The sequence below is a fragment of the Heteronotia binoei genome, chromosome 2 (genome assembly GCF_032191835.1).
Source record: "Heteronotia binoei isolate CCM8104 ecotype False Entrance Well chromosome 2, APGP_CSIRO_Hbin_v1, whole genome shotgun sequence".
Taxonomy (NCBI): domain Eukaryota; kingdom Metazoa; phylum Chordata; class Lepidosauria; order Squamata; family Gekkonidae; genus Heteronotia; species Heteronotia binoei.
In genome coordinates this window covers 49,438,905-49,457,485 of record NC_083224.1, presented here as the reverse complement: position 1 = coordinate 49,457,485, position 18,581 = coordinate 49,438,905, and the positions used below count along the sequence as shown (strand labels likewise).

Below are 18,581 nucleotides of genomic sequence, written 5' to 3'. Positions count from 1 at the left end.
GCATGGATGACCATAGATCCAAATGGGTTTTTTATATATAAAGATGGTCATTGCAGAGATATGGTTGAGTATGTAAATGCTGAGAAGAAGACCCAGTGAAAAGTCAATCCTCTCTACACATATATAGGGGATGTTCAGTGAACATGTTCAGTGAACAAACAAGCAAATGTTTGAAGAGGACAAAAGCTCCCAGAATAATCAATGATGAGATTCCTTTGAAGATAAAATGGGGAAAATAAAACTCTTACGTACCACCTATATGATTTGCTGAAAGAAGACACAACTATCATAAAATATTTATCCTGCAACCGCTTTGGGCTAGTTTCCAGAGAAAGGTCATGATAATCAATCAGCAACACCTTGGTATATAACCAAAGGTCACAACAGTATTCAAAATACAATATCAAACTATCCAGCCCATGACAGGCTTCATATATTTATTTTAAAATAAATGAATGTCATCTAACAATTACCTTCTAGAATTTCTTTTTCAAAAAGCACATCTCAATGCTTTTGCTATTAGCATCAAAACTGCTCCATTCATAAGTTTATAGTTTGTCCGTACCATAAATCAACTCAGTTCTGCAAATTCAGGAATTACGATTTATGTATCTAACATTTTGCATTGGTCTAAATTTAACTGTGAAGTAAGAAAATGCCAGTGCCCTCTACAAAAAAATTATTCCTGGAGGGACAATGGATCCTCAGTGGAAGCACCTGGAGGAGGGTTGCAGTGAGAAGAGGGAATTGGCACAAATTGGCAGTAGCTGTTAAGAAAACTTTAGTGCTCTCAAAACTTCTGGAATGTTGTTGGATACATTTCAATGGCTTCAAAAGTTGCAATACATTTTAACAGGAAATACAAAATGACCATACAAACTTACAGACTAACTGTCAACTAAAGGTTCCCACTCTCCTGGCTTTATGGAAACTATGGAAAAATGAATTATTCAAGAGGGCTTTTTCTACTCAGGCAACAAAGCTGCACTCTTACAAAAGGCTTCACAAAGTTACCTGGATAAATCATTTGGGGACTGTGGTCTATACTCCAGTGTATAGTTTCTTGTGGGTTGACTCCCATTGCGTAACTTCGCATCATATAATGTGTCATGTGAACACTTATGTTTTGCTCCAGTTCTGCTTTTTAGACTTCTGGTTGGTTCTACAACCCAGATCCTATTTAATTGTTTACTGAATGTCTCATCTTGTCGATTGTATTGGCTCACTCTGCATAATCCACCTTGAGTCCCAGAGAGAAAGGTGCACTATAAATAATGTAGAACGATCAACCAATCAAATAAATGGGCTGGCTGTCAAAAAACTATGAAGATGGAGCACTGCAATGTAACATCTCATAAATTGTTTGAAAGCATCAGGAAAATCCAACACCTCATGCTTTCTTTAGAGCACAATGATTGCTACAGAAATAATATTTGATGACTTAGCTAACATTTTTTTTCACTTTTGTGAATGGAAAGAGTTTCCTAAACAATAAGCTACCTCAACAGTGGGTATGTTTTATGCCCCTAAAAATGTACTATAAAATTCATTCACATAAATATGAAAAGCTAAATGATATTTATTGATCCAAATATGATTTGATTCTCCACAAGTTACTTGTTATAAAGTTCACACAAGCTTGCTCATCATAGGCATTAACTTTGCTTTCCTTCCAGGAGAATAAAGTGATGCAGAAATTAAGCAACAGAATTAAACAAGCAAATAAATAAATAAATAAATTTTCAGGTGGTTTAAAGCACACACACATAAATATAGAAAAATCAGTTCTATTCTCTTCGTTCCAGTGAGGTATTTGCCAGCATGGTATAGTGGTTTGAGTGTAGGGATGATGTGAAGCTCTGAGCAAACATGTTTGGTAAGGAACTCTTGAATGTCTAGAAAGCACTGTAGTCACCAGCTGCAAATATGCTCCTGATTTATCACTGAACTATTCATCAGAGTTGGTTGGGTGGCTGCACACCCAGTGCAACTGTGTGCACTGTAGCACCACAATGAGGCACATAAAGTTCTCCATGACCATTTAGGTTGCGGAAAATGGCATAGGGGGAGATTTAGTTTCTTGTTCCCCAACACTTTGCTTCTCAGCCAGATTGGGCCCCAGACAGCTTCGGGATGTTAGTTTACCAACATCACCTTGTCAGTAAAACCAACCAGGGAACTCTGACCTGTCTCATGATTTATGTAACATCTAATTTGTCTCCTGAGTACTCCAGTAAAAAAGGGAATAGTTTTTAACCTAAATCCTAGAGTTTTAAAAATCTGTGGTACCACAGTTTTTAACTCAAATCCTAGAGCATCCCTGGCATGATGTGTCCAGCATGATGACATCACTTCTGGGTGACATCATCATGCTGTGTGCGCTTTGCGTGCACAAGAGAACTTCTAATTTACTAATGCATTAATTATCTAATGTCCCATTTTGCTGATTGTACTGATTCATTGAGTCTTGAGTCCCTGAGAGAAAGGCACTGAGTTGCTAGCCTCCAGGTGGAGCCTGGAGATCTCCCACTTTTACAACTGATCTCCAGCTGGCAGAGATCAGCTTCCCTGGAGAAAATGGCTGCTTTGAAGGGTTGACTCTATGGCTTTGTACCCTGGTGAGACCTCTCCCCTCCCCAAACCCCACCCTCTCCTGGCTCCACCCCCAAAGTCTCCAGGTATTTTCCAACATAGACCTGGCAACCCTAGAAAGGCAGACATAAATAATGTAAGTAAAATAAACATATCTGCTCTAACAATGCTAAACACATGTCCAGTAGGGGTTCACTACTCATAAGCATGTGGTGTAGGCTGTATGAATGGCACATTAGTTTCCATTTGCAGAACTATACTATGCTACACCTACACTACAATGGCTTCATAAATATTTGGTCTTTCAGCCAGATGCATGTGTTTGAAGACCAAACTAGACATGATGCTGTTTAATGATTGGGGTTGCCCTGACCTCACTCTTACTCACCTCTGTCAGGTGCTGGGAAATAATTTCTCAAATGCCAAGGTCAAGCCTCCTACCCACACCATTTTCTCAAGCCAAAACACATCGCCCCCAAGAGCAGTGAAAAGCTGAATTCCCCCTCCCCCTGTACTACAGTCCCAGGCTGAATTAGGCCACAGAGGAACTTGGGAAATTGGTTCCAATAGCTGTCATTTGACTCGGAAGAAAATTTCATCAACCTAACTTGCTAAAAATACAGCATCAAGTTTGGCTTGAGTAATGCTCTACCTCCTGTCTTCCAGCATGCAGATAATTTGTTAAGAAATTTGTTAAGATCCTTTCGAGACCCTTTTAGTGTCCTCTTCTCCTCTTTCCCTGTTCTCTATTATATACAGCAGATTACTTGCCCAGGTATTATTAGTCATGCCACTATCTACAGAGGTCTGTAGTTTTAATACAGAAAAAAAATTATTCTGAATTTTGTGTTATTTTACGGTATTCTACCCCAGGACCACTCAAAAGTTTCTCCTTTCTGCTGCACAATGGGGAATATAACACCCCCCCCCCAAAAAAAAGCAACGTAGTGTTTGCACAATATTCTGTTTTCAATCCCTATACTCTGTTTTCAAATGAAACATCAGTACATCGGCTTTCCTATACAACTTGTTTAATCTGTTAAAGTGGGTGTGTAATAGAGGAGAACATAGGTTTTAAGGCCATTATTCCTAGGCATATAAATATCTAAATTTAATAATGAAAAATGGCATGACAAGAATTGCCCATGAAGGTATAACCCAGTATTTTATAATGAATGGGGAATCAATGAAAAAAATTGAATCCCATAATGTGTCTCAAATGCTCTTCATTCTTAGCACACACGCAGACACACGCACACACATATGCTCAAGCTCAGACAAAATGTTGCTAATGGTCTCTTCGGACCTCAAGTCTCTCAGATCCATTATTTTTGTTCATTTTAACCCTTTCACTGTCAAATGGAACTGAAATCTATAATGCTATTTTGGATTTTTTTTGGGGGGGGGTTTAATTATTGTTTGTGACCACACTGCAGTAAACAAGTTTTCAAGGAATAAAGCCGATCAAGTAGCACACTTTTGATGCTGCATGAATGCTAAAACAATTATGCTTCCCACTCATCAGCTTAACAGTGATGAAGGGAAAGTGTTTACCATCAAAAAGTGTACTTAACTGTAGTAAACAAGACTTTGGGAAGATGTCTGCTAATGTTCTACTTAGTCATTTTCAGAAAAGATGACTATGTTCTCGCATCAACAGACTATCGTGAATCATAACAGTCTTCTTACCTAACAGTGTGGTCGATGGAACAGTGTCTGATGATACTTTGAGATGAAATTCCAATTGTGCACAGAACACGGATCAATGGAACCCAACAGAAGGTCCACATGAGAAAAAAATGGGGAGAACAATATATAAATACAAGGTTAGCTCTTTCCAATATTCCAGAGGCTTAATTCTTCACTGCCATATTATATCTCTGTGGGGTAAAGGCACAAAAGCAAACAGAATCAAGAATAAAGTCTGGCATAAGTACCTGAGTAGTAGGAATTCAACAATGATTTGCTCTGAAGGGTTTTGCTTTGGACAGAAAATGAGCAAGGAGAGGATGGTGCTAGGTAGGAAAGACATAAGGAAGATACTTTAGACACATGTAAAGAGAGAACAGGGAGAAAAGCTTCTCAGAGAACTAGGTAGCATTGAACACACAGGACAAAGCATTAAAGCAATTAGAAGCAAGCATGGTCTACTAGCAATTCAGATAATTTTCTTTTGTATAAATATAATAGGACTCCATGCACTCTGATATTGTTCATGTACAGCAGGGTGTTCTGCTTGCTACAAATGTTCTTCCACCACCATAATTTCAGAATAAGAATAAATTCATTGCTAAAGATGCAAATCAGCTTAACTATATTGGCCTAAAATACACTAATTAGATGTGGGCTTCCTGCCATATCCATCATGACTACTGTAATATATACCTTCTTTTTAAAAGTGGGGGGAGAGAACAGAATTAGAGGTTCCCTAAGAAATGGCTCTGGGGATTATGATGAAGGAATGCACAATGCTAACACCAATATACAAACTGCAAATAGATGAACATATAAAGCAGTTGCCTATTAAAGAGAAGCTCTGAAATGAATTAGCTTGTTAAATTTGCATGTCAGTACAGCTATGCTTAGGACCTGAAGACACAAACACAGTCCTCTCTTGTGGGAAGCAAAAACAATTCCCTTCCTGGCTCATTTCTATTCAAGTTAACAGCACTGGGGAGGAAGGCTAATGCTCCTTTTTCATTCTCTCATGGTTCTGACTTGAGGAAAACAACATGGATAAGGATCAGAGGAGCACATGCTAATAATCTATGACTGTGACAGTGTTCAATGGTAGGGTCTGGTGTCCCCAGAATCTTAAAACTCTACAAACTGCCTCATAGATACTAACCCTAGTTATGTTTTAGAAGGTCTCATAAACCAGCATACAACTTAACACTTATAATATCATACATATTATTTACATGTAATCAAGTTGATACCGGCAGGCCAAGAGAATGGTGCGCATAACCAAGGAGTCCCTAAGCAGAATCATCTATGGTGACTGGGATCACAGACTTTCTGCTTTCTTGTTCAGCCACCAAATAACTCCAAGCACAGCCACCAGCCACAGCCCAGCAGAACTCCTCATGGGGTGGCACCTCACAACATGTTTGGGCCGGCTGAACCCCGACCGGGCTCCAGAACAGCGCCCAAAACCGGTGTGTCAGAAGAGGGTTCTTTCCAGGCACCCCCATGTATGCCCAGAACTTCACCAGTGGGCCGAAATTGGTTCTGGCCAGGTTGATCCATGTCATTGGCCCCAGTTCCTATGAAGTTTCAACCAAAGAGGGCCAACTGCTCCACCAGCACATCAACCAGCTGTGCCATAGGATGCTTCCGGAGGAGCCCGAGAGCCTGGGAACAACTGAGGAAGACAGCAACCAAGAGGAGCCAACATTGCCATAGACAGGGGATGAGCCAGCACCATGCAGTCCAGCGCCAGAGACCCACAGAGAAGCGGACCCTCTGCCTCCAACCACCTAAGTTCCTGGAGGGTTCCAGATTCCTGGCCACCACTGAGCATTCCTTTTTCTATGCCACAGTCGTGTGAGGCTGAGGCCACACCGAGCTTGGCTCCTATGACACCTTCTCCTCTGGCCAAGCCCCGACGCTTGCAGAGGGAATGCTGCCAACCAAAGTACCTATTTGTGTTAAGTACTTTGGAACTGGGGGGAGGGGTGTTATGTACTGAATTTAATATTTCAAGGAAAGCTTTCAAGCGCACCCAGGCAGCTGCGGAAAAGCTAGAGACTCTGATTAATTTGAACTCAAAGCAGCAGCCAATGAGCAGTCTTGGCGGGAAACCTGATTGCTATGATTTGGTATGGGAATCAGGGGTGTGTGTGTGTTTCTTTTGCATGTTTATAAGTGGGGTCATGACCCTGCCATGTTGTCTTAGTATGTAGTTGCCAATAAAGCATGTTCCTGTTTGAACTCCAACACATCAAACCCAGTATTTAACACCACCGAACTGCAGTCTTTAGCCACAAATGCATGTGAGCAGATTGCATTTTCAAAGAGTATCCTCATTAGTATATAGTCAAACAGAATGATTTGAAAGAAGGTAAGGCTGTATCATTTTCTCTGATATGTTAGGTTATGTGCACAGACAGGTTTTTTAACACAGGTGGATGGTTTTAATATGTGCAATCATCCACCACTAATGTTTTTAAAAGTTAAAAACTTTGATGCAAAAAGCTTTGATGCAAACTTTGTAGATTTTACCAATGCTTTCTGTAACGTACTCAGTCTGGAGACGCGAGTAGGGCAACATTCTTTATTAGGAGCACGTTGCAAGAGAGCGAACACGCGGGCCGGGTCCCGCTTATGTACAATCCCCGGTACAGCCTACTGGACAGGTCAGGCCAATCCTGACCTGTTAAACTTCCCGCCACAGCTGGTGATTGGCGGGGATTTCGTGCCCCGCACTAGAGGCGCCTGGGACCGCCCAGTCGCCTCTGCGCATGGCGCGTATGGCTGCCGATACACTACACTTTTATTATCTACAAAAGGGTTTAACCCCCTTTAGGAATTTGAATAGCCACTCTGAATTCTATAATTGGTGAATTTCATAGACTACTATGAAATCATATAAGAGGAATCTGCTTATTCGGAGGTTCTGTGGACTGGTGTTGGAGTTGGAATGTAGTTTGCCAGCCCATGATGGGGCGCTACTTACACCAACACCAACTATCAAGAGTTTAGCCGTGACCAGGGGTCATTTTGTAGAAAAATAGGAGGTGGAGCTCATGCAGGGATTGTTATGCAGCTGCACATACTATTAAATGGACAAGAAGGTGGAATTCTCAGAAGGAGGAGGTGGAACTCTCAGAAAGGTTCAGGAGCTGTGCTCCTGTGAGCTCCCACTGAATTGGAGGCCTGGCCGTGACACTTTCTCTCAATGGAGGCCCAGGTCACACACATTACCAAGACAACATTTTTCCATCATCGCCAAGCCCAGCAACTGGCTCCTCTCCTATTGTGCTCAGACTAGGCCACAGTAATCCATGCAACAGTCACCTGTAGATTAGACTACTGTAACTCGCTCTATGCTGGTCTGCCCTTAAGTCTGACTCAGAAGCTCCAATGGGTCCAGAATGCAGCAGTGCAAGTCCTGACAGGACCACCACAGATGGCACACATTCAACCTGTGCTGCACCAGCTACAGTGGCTTCTGGTTGAGTACGGAATCAGATTTGGTTACGACCTTTAAGGCCTTGAGCAGTCCTGGACCAGCATATCTACGGGACTGCCTCCTCCACTATGTCCCAGGAAAGGCACTACGCTCTGCTGGTTGAGATCTGTTGGTGATCTCCAGCCCTAAAGAGGTCTAGCTGTTCTCAACGAGGGCCAGGACTTTTTCAGTCCTGCTCCCAACCTGGTGGAATGCTCTGCCAGAAAACATCAGGGCCCTGAGAGATCTTTTACACTTTCGTAGGTAGTGTAAAAGGTAGGCTTGTAAGGTAGAGCTGTTCTGCCACACTTTTCCATGAGGACAGCAACAGTTACCACACTGGCACCTTTCTCTTCTGACCCTTTTGGGCATTCGCCTGCCCTGGAAAAAATCATCTGTACATTTGAATGACAATACTCAATAAGACAACATTGGGCTTTACAATTTGTTTACTTTTAACTGATTTTAACGGTTTACATGTATGAGTTTAATTTTTTTTTTTTTACATTGCCTAGAGCCCAGTGGTGGCTGGGATGCGGCAATTAATCAATTAATTAATCAATTAATCAAATTGAATTATATAACTAAATATCCTTATTGCTTATGGCAGATCATATGTGTCTTTGGTTCTAGCCAGGCTTCTGGCAGGTATTCCTAACTTTATAACTGTAACATGCTTTGAACACAGCATCCTATTTCCACTTCTCTGCATCCTAACATCCTTCCCAAGGGGTTTCCTATGCAAAGCTCTCTGCCTGAAAAGTACATTTTTAGTATATTTTCAAACTGAGTTTCCTAAACAGGCAGCCTGATCCGTTCCTAACATTTGCCTTCTTTTTCTCTTCTCCCTCAGCATGATACAGTATTCTCCTTTGGAACAGTTGCAGCAGTTCTTCTTTACCTATAACCCCCTGCCCCCATAAGAGTACATCAGCATGGCAAAGGTACAGCATTGCTTCTGTGTAGGATGTATCTTAATTGTGTCACTGATCATTTCATCATGTCTCACTCATCATGCTCATGGGATGCCAAGTTACAAGAGATGCGTTCTCTGTAATGACCTTGCATGTGCCTCACTGAGTTGGATAATTTTAGCTCCTTGTTCAGAACACCCTTTATCATCATTTTTTTTTTGTCTTTTTCACTAATACCTGTAGATAGATCCCAGTAGGCAGCCGTGTTGGTCTGAAGCAATGGGGAATATTGGCTGTCTTATTGCATATACCAACCCATCTTATGGCAAACTATATGGGTCTTATAATCTCTTGAGTAAATATGCTCTCTTTTTAAATGCTACCTAGATTTATGACACTCCTACAACAGCAGTCTGCTTTTTATCACCTAGTGTTTTTTCAGCTGTTTTGTCCTACACTAACAGAGATCCTATTTGTGATTCTTTTTATCTGCTAAAAACATTCCCATGAATCCACACTGCAAACTTATATTAAGAATTGCTGCATCCATTCCCATATGTCTGATGAAGTCTGCTTAAGAGCATACGAAAGCTTACATTCTGAATAAAACTTAATTGGTCTTAAAGATGCACTTGTCTACTACTTTGTTCTAATACCTGTATTCATTTGTTCTGTAAGGTAGTGGACAAAATCACAGCACCTCCAAAAGATGACACTTTTATCACAGAACAATTTCACATGCAACATGCTACAGATATTTTTTTAAAATTTCTTCTGTCTTTTTGTGTAACTTATATTTTCATGCTTGCCAGTGAAATGAAAATGGCAATGACTGCAACATTTATTAAGGGATAGCATTACAATTGAATTCTTCCAGGGGGGTAAACTGAGGATCTGAGCTGGAGGGGAAAAAAAACTTCTTGGAGAAAAATTACAACCCTATATAAGACCTATGATCTAAAGTGCCCCTCTACATGAAGAAAGAAAACTGTCTAATTACCTCACTAAATCAAATGGCCATGGAGATGCTATGTTCAAATAAGCCTGGTAGCCCCATTCACTCATTACTTTTATAAATGGAAGACCAAGATCCTTCCAGACTCCTTTAAACAAAGGAGAATTTGTTTATCCATTTTAAAAGACCAGCTCTACTCCAGTTACTAGACATATGCAGTGCTCCTCTTGCTCTATCATGACCTACAATACTTTAGATTGGAGAGGGAAGGGGGTTGCATCACCTCATCCCTCCTCCTTTCCATATCCTCTGCTTTTGCGCACTGCCTGAGCAGTGTTGCAGAGCTTCCTTAAATAGACCACCCTCCCAGTCCCTCCCCTGGCTTGTTCCTCCCCTCTACCATTAGTGATTTGAAGCCCAGCATCAGCTATCTCCTAGGCTGCTCCCTTCCTCCAGGAAGGGTTTCACCTGGCTGCAAACACAATTACTGAACCCAGAGATTGCCACCTCACCCTGCCTGTTCTGGGAGCATCCTAGCCTAGTTGCCAGTTGGATATGGCTTGTCTTAACCCAAGGTGAGTTGCCTGTGCAAGACCAGAGTGCATCCCATCTCTGAACCTCATGCCACAGTCCAATCTAGGTAAGGTAATACAATTACACTGTGGTGAATGGGACAAGGACTACTACAGTCTATTCTACATGGCTCTAGAGACACATTAGAGATGTAGTTTGGCAACTGAACTTTTCTCCAATAGGTAAGTGTATTTCTGATATATTTCACAGATGTGGCATAAGAAGTTATAAATGTTTTCAGGTTATTAGATCACTTTTTAATGATGACTTTCCAAAGAGATCACAGGAGATCTGAGGACAGCTGAGGGTAAAAATGAAATTCATTTTAATGAATCCCTTCTTTGTCTGAGATTTTTGCTAAAACTTCAGATTATTAGCAGAATATCTAGAAAAGTAATTATGCTCTATTCAATTATTTGTTTCAGTAAGGTTAATACAACATCTGCTCATTTCATTGGCCAATTAGCCACTCAGTATAGCCAGATGTACAGCCTAGAAGTGAAATTGCTACTGAAAGATCACTGTTCACCACCCACCCTATTTCAAAACACACATCAGAAGGTCATTGATTAGAAAAAAAACAGATTTACAGATTAACTGGTTCTCTGAGACTGTCTGCTTTTACAAATGTAGGTTATTCTGTATATCTATCATGCCTTTTTCGTGGGAAAGAGGAAGTAAGGAAAGCACTGTAACAAAGTAGTTCAGAAAGATGCTTTGGTAAAGGGACATGGACTGTGGATAATGTCACTGAAATACAGTGGATAAAACCATTGTGTATAATATAATGTGTATGCTGCTGTAATTAGAATACTGCTATGTAATTTCTACATTGTTTAACATGTTGTGCTTTGCTTTAGCTTTGCTTCTGGATTTCTGAAATCCAAATCCCATTGTATTGTTTAATAGACGTCCCATCCTCTTATAGATAACAAAGCAAAGCACACAAGACAGTAAGGACTGAGGTTTGCTTTCACACTGGCAGTAGCCATAGCTTACAGTTCTGCACAGCTCAATGTGCTTTCAGTTAGTTCTGATTAATAACTGAGCCATATGTTCCTTTAGAGAAGGAGAGTAAAGAAAATAAAGCCCAGAAATGTAAGCAACATGTAGGAATGCATCAAATTCCGCCCCCCCCCCCCCAAAAGTCCTTTCCTTTCTTTGTCTTCTCTTGGCCATTCCTTCCTTCCTTTTTTTTTTTTAAACAATGACATTATAGAAATATGTTTTGTCAATTTAGAAAGCAAACAAACTTGTGAAAACTATATTTCCTTTGGTTTATACAACTCCTTTTTCCAATGCCAGAAAAATTAGTCAAGCTCAAACCATATCTGAGAGTTGGGCCCAAGAGTTATACTGCAGGTCCCAGGAACCATAAATTGTCCACTCGGTACATGATCATAGGGAGAAACAGACAACTATGTGCATGCAATACTTGACCAAGGGCTATTGTTGTTGCTTTGATCAGCTGCAGCAACATCAGTAGTTGAGGAATAGCCCTCAGGCATTTCAGCTTCCAGGTTTGCCTAGGTATGGTGGTAGACTGGATCATATCCATGATCTTCTACTCAAGCCGTAATTCAAAAGAACAGATACTTGCCTTGTAGTTGTTCCCAAATAAAGTTACCACCCTTCTAGGTCCACTGAAGTAAATGGATTTAGAACAGTATAATTCTATTTAGACTGCTCAGATGCTAAAATAAACATTTTAATGATGTTTTTAGAAAGATTAAGAGGCCTGTTACCACTGATGTGCGTTACAGTGGAAAGGGTAACAACATAGTGACAGAAATAGAGGTAAGTCTAGCTCTCAGCCTTATGTTGGAACATCATTTCTGCCTGAATGGGGAGGGAAACAGGATGGGCAACTGGGTCTCAGCCAGGTGGCTCTTGGGAAGCTTTATCGGCCCCTCTTAGCCAAGCTAGCATAGCCAGCAATAGGCTGGGGGCCGTCAGCTGCCGCCCCGGAAGGAGTGAGGGCTTACCGTCTGTCCCAGGCATCTGGGAGCTTGCTCTGGGCGTGGCGGCGGGGCTATATAAGCCCTGGCCCCGCCCAGAAGTATGCAGTTGCTTTTCGGCTCTCTGGGAAGAGAACCGTGTCATTGAGCTTTGGCCGCCAGAGGAGCGCACGGCGGGCGGCGCTTGCGAGGGGCATCCCTTGACAGCGACGAGGCTGTGCAGGGTGTTCGGGTGTGGCGGTTCTGTTGGTGCGCGAGCGGCGATTTCGGGCGAGGCTTAACTGCTGGTGGTGACGGGCATGGTAGCTGGGCCCTGCGGCCCCGGATAGGGATGTTCACTGGGGGTGCCTGGGCAGATGTTCCTAGCCCCCCCATTTATCCTGTGGTGTTAGTGAGCGGGGGGGGGGGGGTTAAGAGTGGGTCCTTTTCTCCCTCCACCCCGATCACCATATTAACAGTGTACAAGGGGTTTTTTTTTTCAGCTGGGAGAGTGCTTCACCCCCAGCCCCTTCCCCACCCCCACCCCGTATTCAACCTACCCAGCATGGCACCGTGCTTGGGTTAGTGGGGTGGGTGTTAAATTTTATAACTTCAGGTGTCTAAGGAGTGGGGGCCACCTTTTTAGTGGGCCAGGGCCATTTTGGTCCAGGTGGGGTTTTCTCTGGGCTGTCAATATGGCTTCCAAGAAGGGCCAGCAACCTGCCAGGCCCGCTAGGAGGCGGGGCCAACAACCCGGCCCCGCTGAGGATGTGGGTCAAGAGGCTCAAGTAAGGAAAGCTATTATGGGCCAATTAGAGGCTTTAGAGCAGCAAAGAGGTGTGCAGAAGCTTCCATATGGGAAGGGTGCCATAGAGCAATGGGGCGTTCATCACAATTGACTTTTGAGAAGGAGGTACTGGCCTGTCTTTCTGCATTACAGGGCAGAGCTCCAGGGGTTGACATGCAACACAAACCGGACCAGGAAGATGGCGCTGACTCAGGCGAGTGGCCGGTCGACGAGAACATAAGAACATAAGAGAAGCCATGTTGGATCAGGCCAACGGCCCATCAAGTCCAACACTCTGTGTCACACAGTGGCAAAAAATGTTATATACACACATACACTGTGGCTAATAGCCACTGATGGACCTGTGCTCCATACACTGTGGCTAATAGCCACTGATGGACCTGTGCTCCATATTTTTATCTAAACCCCTCTTGAAGGTGGCTATACTTGTGGCCGCCACCACCTCCTGTGGCAGTGAATTCCACATGTTAATCACCCTTTGGGTGAAGAAGTACTTCCTTTTATCCGTCTTAACCTGTCTGCTCAGCAATTTCATCGAATGCCCACGAGTTCTTGTATTGTGAGAAAGGGAGAAAAGTACTTCTTTCTCTACTTTCTCCATTCCATGCATTATCTTGTAAACCTCTATCATGTCACCCCGCAGTCGACGTTTCTCCAAGCTAAAGAGTCCCAAGCGTTTCAACCTTTCTTCATAGGGAAAGTGCTCCAGCCCTTTAATCATTCTAGTTGCCCTTCTCTGCACCTTCTCTAAAGCTATAATATCCTTTTTGAGGTGCGGCGACCAGAACTGCACACAGTACTCCAAATGAGACCGCACCATCGATTTATACAGGGGCATTATGATACTGGCTGATTTGTTTTCAATTCCCTTCCTAATAATTCCCAGCATGGCATTGGCCTTTTTTATTGCAAACGCACACTGTCTTGACACTTTCAGTGAGTTATCTATCATGACCCCAAGATCTCTCTCTTGATCAGTCTCTGCCAGTTCACACCCCATCAACTTGTATTTGTAGCTGGGATTCTTAGCCCCAATGTGCATTACTTTGCACTTGGCCACATTGAACCGCATCTGCCACGTTGACGCCCACTCACCCAGCCTCAACAGATCCCTTTGGAGTTCCTCACAATCCTCTCTGGTTCTCACCACCCTGAACAATTTAGTGTCATCCGCAAACTTGGCCACTTCACTGCTCACTCCGAACTCTAAATCATTTATGAACAAGTTAAAAAGGATGGGACCCAGTACCGAGCCCTGCGGCACCCCACTGCTTACCGTCCTCCACTGCGAAGACTGCCCATTTATACTCACTCTCTGCTTCCTATTACTCAGCCAGTTTTTGATCCACAAGAGGACCTGTCCTTTTACTCCATGATTCTCAAGCTTTCTAAGGAGCCTTTGATGAGGAACTTTATCAAAAGCTTTCTGGAAGTCAAGGTAAACAACATCTATCGGGTCTCCTTTGTCCACATGTTTGTTCACCCCCTCAAAGAAATGCAACAGGTTAGTGAGGCAAGATCTTCCCTTGCAGAACCCATGCTGAGTCTTCCTCAATAACCCGTGTTCATCAATGTGCCTACTCATTCTGTCCTTGATAATGGTTTCTACCAACTTTCCCGGTATTGAAGTCAGACTGACTGGCCTGTAGTTTCCCGGATCTCCTCTGGAACCTTTTTTAAAGATGGGGGTGACATTTGCTACCTTCCAGTCCTCAGGAATGGAGGCAGATTTCAATGAAAGATTACAGATTTTTGTTAGAAGATCCACAAGTTCAACTTTGAGTTCCTTCAGAACTCTCGGATGTATGCCATCCGGACCCGGTGACTTATTAGTTTTTAATTTGTCTATCAGTTGTAGGACCTCCTCATTTGTCACCTCAATCTGACTCAGGTCTTTCAACACCCCTTCCAAAATTAGTGGTTCTGGGGCGGGCAAAAAGTTCTCGTCTTCTACAGTGAAGACGGAGGCAAAAAATTCATTTAGCTTTTCAGCCATTTCCCTATCCTCCTTCAGTAATCCTTTTACCCCATGGTCATCCAAGGGCCCCACTGCCTCCCTGGCTGGTTTCCTACTTCTAATATATTTGAAGAAAGTTTTATTGTTGGTCTTTATGTTTTTTGCAATATGCTCCTCATAGTCCCTTTTTGCCTGCCTGATCACAGTCTTGCATTTGATTTGCCACAGCCTGTGTTCCCTTTTACTAATCTCACTTGGACTGGTTTTCCACCGCTTAAAGGAGTCCTTCTTACCTTTTACAGCTTCCATTACTTTATTTGTTAACCACGCAGGCCTTTTCTTATGCCTGTTTGTGCCTTTCCTAACTTGTGGTATGTATTTTATCTGAGCTTCTAGGATTATAGTTTTAAATAGCGTCCAAGCTTTCTCAAGGGTTTTGACCGTATGTACCTTTCCTTTCAGTTTCTTCCTCACATGCCTCCTCATCTCAGTGTATTTACCCCTTTTAAAGTTAAACGTGGTTGTGGTGGTCTTTTTGGACAACTCCCTATTTATACAAACGGTGAAATCAATAACATTATGGTCACTGCTCCCAAGCGGCGCAATCACTTTTACATCTCTCACCAAGTCTTGGGCATTACTTAGGACCAAATCCAGGATCGCCCTTGGTTATTGGGGCAGTTTGAGAAGTCGGGCAACAGGCTCCAGTGGTGGCAGTGGTGGTTAACCCCCTTGGTGATATCAGTAAGCTCCCTTTACAACAACAGCCCCAGGCATGGCCTTGGGGCTCATCACAATTCTTGGTCCCCCCAGCCACAGCGAGGGGAGCAGCGGTGATGCCAGGGCTCAATGTGTGGCTGGGCTGTCATGGGCTTGGGGGACCCCTTGGGTATTTCAGCAAGGCCAAAGTGGGGGAGGTTCTAGTTCTCAGGCTTCCGTGCAGGTAGCTGCCCTGGCCGTGTCACAGAGCGCCCCAGCACAACAGGCTCTGCCTGGGGTGCTGCCTTGGGGTGGGCAACAGCAGTTGCAGATGTATGGCGGGTGGCTGGATTATCAGCGTGGTATGTGGAATTACCCCCCAAATCCTTATGGGTCCATACCTTTTCATGTGCTTCCATATGGTGACACGACATTGCCATTGGGGGACCATCTGTCGGTGGCTACACGTGACAAGATTTTGAGGGGTGAATACGTGGATGTTTTCAGTCTCCTCTTTAGGGAATTAGAAAAGAAGGATAAGGAAGAACTGGATGATAAGGAAAAGGAAAAGTTAAAGCGTAGAAAAGTGGATAGGACTTGGGCCAATTGGCTGCCCAGCTTCCTTATCTATGCTGGCATCATAGCAAGGGCGCAGCCGTTTCGCACGGCTGCGCTTTTCCAGTATTGCAACATAGTATACCGTGCATACACTGATTTTGTTGGTGCAGCTTGGTTGCAATATGATGAGGCCTTTCGGATGAGGGCCGCAGTCAACCCAGGGCTGCCTTGGGACCAGATTAATCAGCAGCTTTGGCTGCAGTTGATGTCCCCTGCAAAGCTGAATTTAGGTGATAGGGCAGATAGTGGACACTTGGTGCATAAGCAACAGCTTGCTGCAGGGGCCCGCAGTATGGCGGGCCAGTCGGTTCAACCCCGGCTGTTGTATTGGGAGTTCATGTCCAAGGGTGTAAATTTAAGCATGGGTGCCTGATGTGCTGGGGGTCACACACCTTCTCTGCCTGCAGCCGGTCAAAACCCAGGGCAGGTGCTAAACACCCTGGTGGGGAGGGGGGCAACCAGCAGCCTCCTGGTAAAGGGGCCCAGCCCCATCCATCTGAAGGTACTCAGTAGACTGCTTGGTAGATACCCCCTGATGGCAGATAGAGAGTATTTATGGGAGGGTTTTTCCTCCGGGTTCAAGATTCTTTACCTGGGATCTAGGGTACCTTGTTTGGCTCCTAATCTCCGCTCGGTTGTAGGTATGGAGCATGTAGTTAGGGCAAAAATAGCCAAGGAGTGTTCGGAGGGGAGGATCTAAGGACCCTTCGATGCTCTGCCAGTGCCCAATTTACGAGTATTCCCCTTGGGGGTGGTGCCTAAGAAAGCACCAGGGGAGTACCATTTGATACACCATTTGTCCTACCTGAAGGGTGCATCAGTGAACGATTCCATTCCTGATGTTCTTTGTTCAGTCCGGTACACTTCATTTGACCAAGTGGTCAAAGTAGTGTGGGGGTGCGGTGTTAGGGCTGAGATGGCAAAATGAGACATTAAATCAGCATTTTGCCTTTTGCCAGTTCACCCGGATGACTTTGAGCTTCTGGGCTTCAGTTTTGAGGGAAAGTTTTACATGGACAGGGCCTTACCTATGGGTTGTTCGGTGTCCTACGCCGCGTTTGAGCGTTTCAGTTCCTTTATGGAATGGGTGCTGCGGGACAGGTCGGGGCTAGGTGACACTGTGCATTACCTGGACGACTACCGTTTTGTGCATCCAGCGGGGTCTGGGCAATGTGTCATTTCAGGAGTTGGCGCGGGAGCTGGGCGTGCCATTGGAGCACGAAAAGACTGAAGGGCCCAGCTTGGTGCTTAAATTTTTGGGTATTGAGCTGGACACCAATCAGCAAGCTTCACGTCTGCCTGAGGATAAAGTGGCTGGTCTTAGAGTACGGTTAGCCTCACTTAGGAGGCAGTGCAAGGTGTCGCTGCTTGAGCTCCAGCAGGTGGTGGGACACCTCAACTTTGCATGGAAAGTTGTGGCCCCAGGTAGGCCCTTTTTAAGATGGCTATGTGACGCCATGGGGCATTTGCAGCTTCCTCACCATAGGGTGTGAGTGACCACAGGCATGCGTAGGGATCTTGAGTTTTGGGAGGAATTTCTCGAATCTTTTAATGGTATTTCATTTCGGCGGGAGGATTTAAAGATTGAAGCTGAGCTCCAGTTATCTTCGGATGCAGCAGGAGCTGCCGGATTCAGGGTATACTTCCGGGGCCACTGGTGCGCGGAACAATGGCCCATAGGATGTTTGGCCAGCGGGTTTTGCAGGGACTGCACCTTCTTGGAATTTTTTCCCATTTTATTAGCTGTTTGGCTTTGGGGTGAGCAGCTGGCCAACCATACAGTTCACTTCTGGTGTGATAACATGGCTGTAGTACATGTCTTCAACTCCCTGTCCTCCAAATCAGCATGGGTAATGAATCTGGTGCGGGCGTTCACACTGCGATGCCTTAGGTTGAACATTTTATTCCTTGCAAGGCATGTTCCAGGAGTGTGCAATGGGGTGGCGGACGCTCTATCTCGCCAACAGATCCAGCGTTTTCGCCAACTTGCTCCGGAAGCGGATCCATGGCCAGCACGAATGCCCCAGGAACTTTGGCAGCTTGGGAGGCTGAAGCCAGTAGGGCAATTCAATTAGCATTGGCACCGAGCACCCAAAGAACTTATGAGAGGGCAGGATTACAGTTTTGGGTTTTTAGGAGCGCCACTGGACTGCCAGATAGCTGGCTGGTTCCTGCGGCGCACAACATGCAATTTTGCGTATATCAGAAGGATAGAGGGTTGGGGCTTAAGTCAATTAAGGACCTTGAGCTTGTTTGGAGGTTCTAGCAGGAGAGCACAGCTATCGTATACCCTTGACCGAAGAATGGTACACGCCTTCTATCTGGGATGGTTGTCCTCTTCCCCCGAGCGCGCAG

The 18,581-nt window shown here is 44.2% G+C and overlaps 1 protein-coding gene across 1 annotated transcript in view; it reads right to left on the bottom strand.

The window, feature by feature from the left end:
- The window catches only part of PTPRT (protein tyrosine phosphatase receptor type T), a 1,094,059-nt gene that overhangs the window by 107,579 nt on the left and 967,899 nt on the right, over window positions 1-18,581 (bottom strand). Inside the window, exons 19-20 of the mRNA XM_060230934.1 lie at window positions 4,530-4,607; window positions 4,282-4,317 (exon numbers count right to left, since the gene is read on the bottom strand). Coding sequence (XP_060086917.1) covers window positions 4,282-4,317; window positions 4,530-4,607 — 114 coding nt within the window. The remainder of the gene's footprint in view (window positions 1-4,281; window positions 4,318-4,529; window positions 4,608-18,581) is intronic.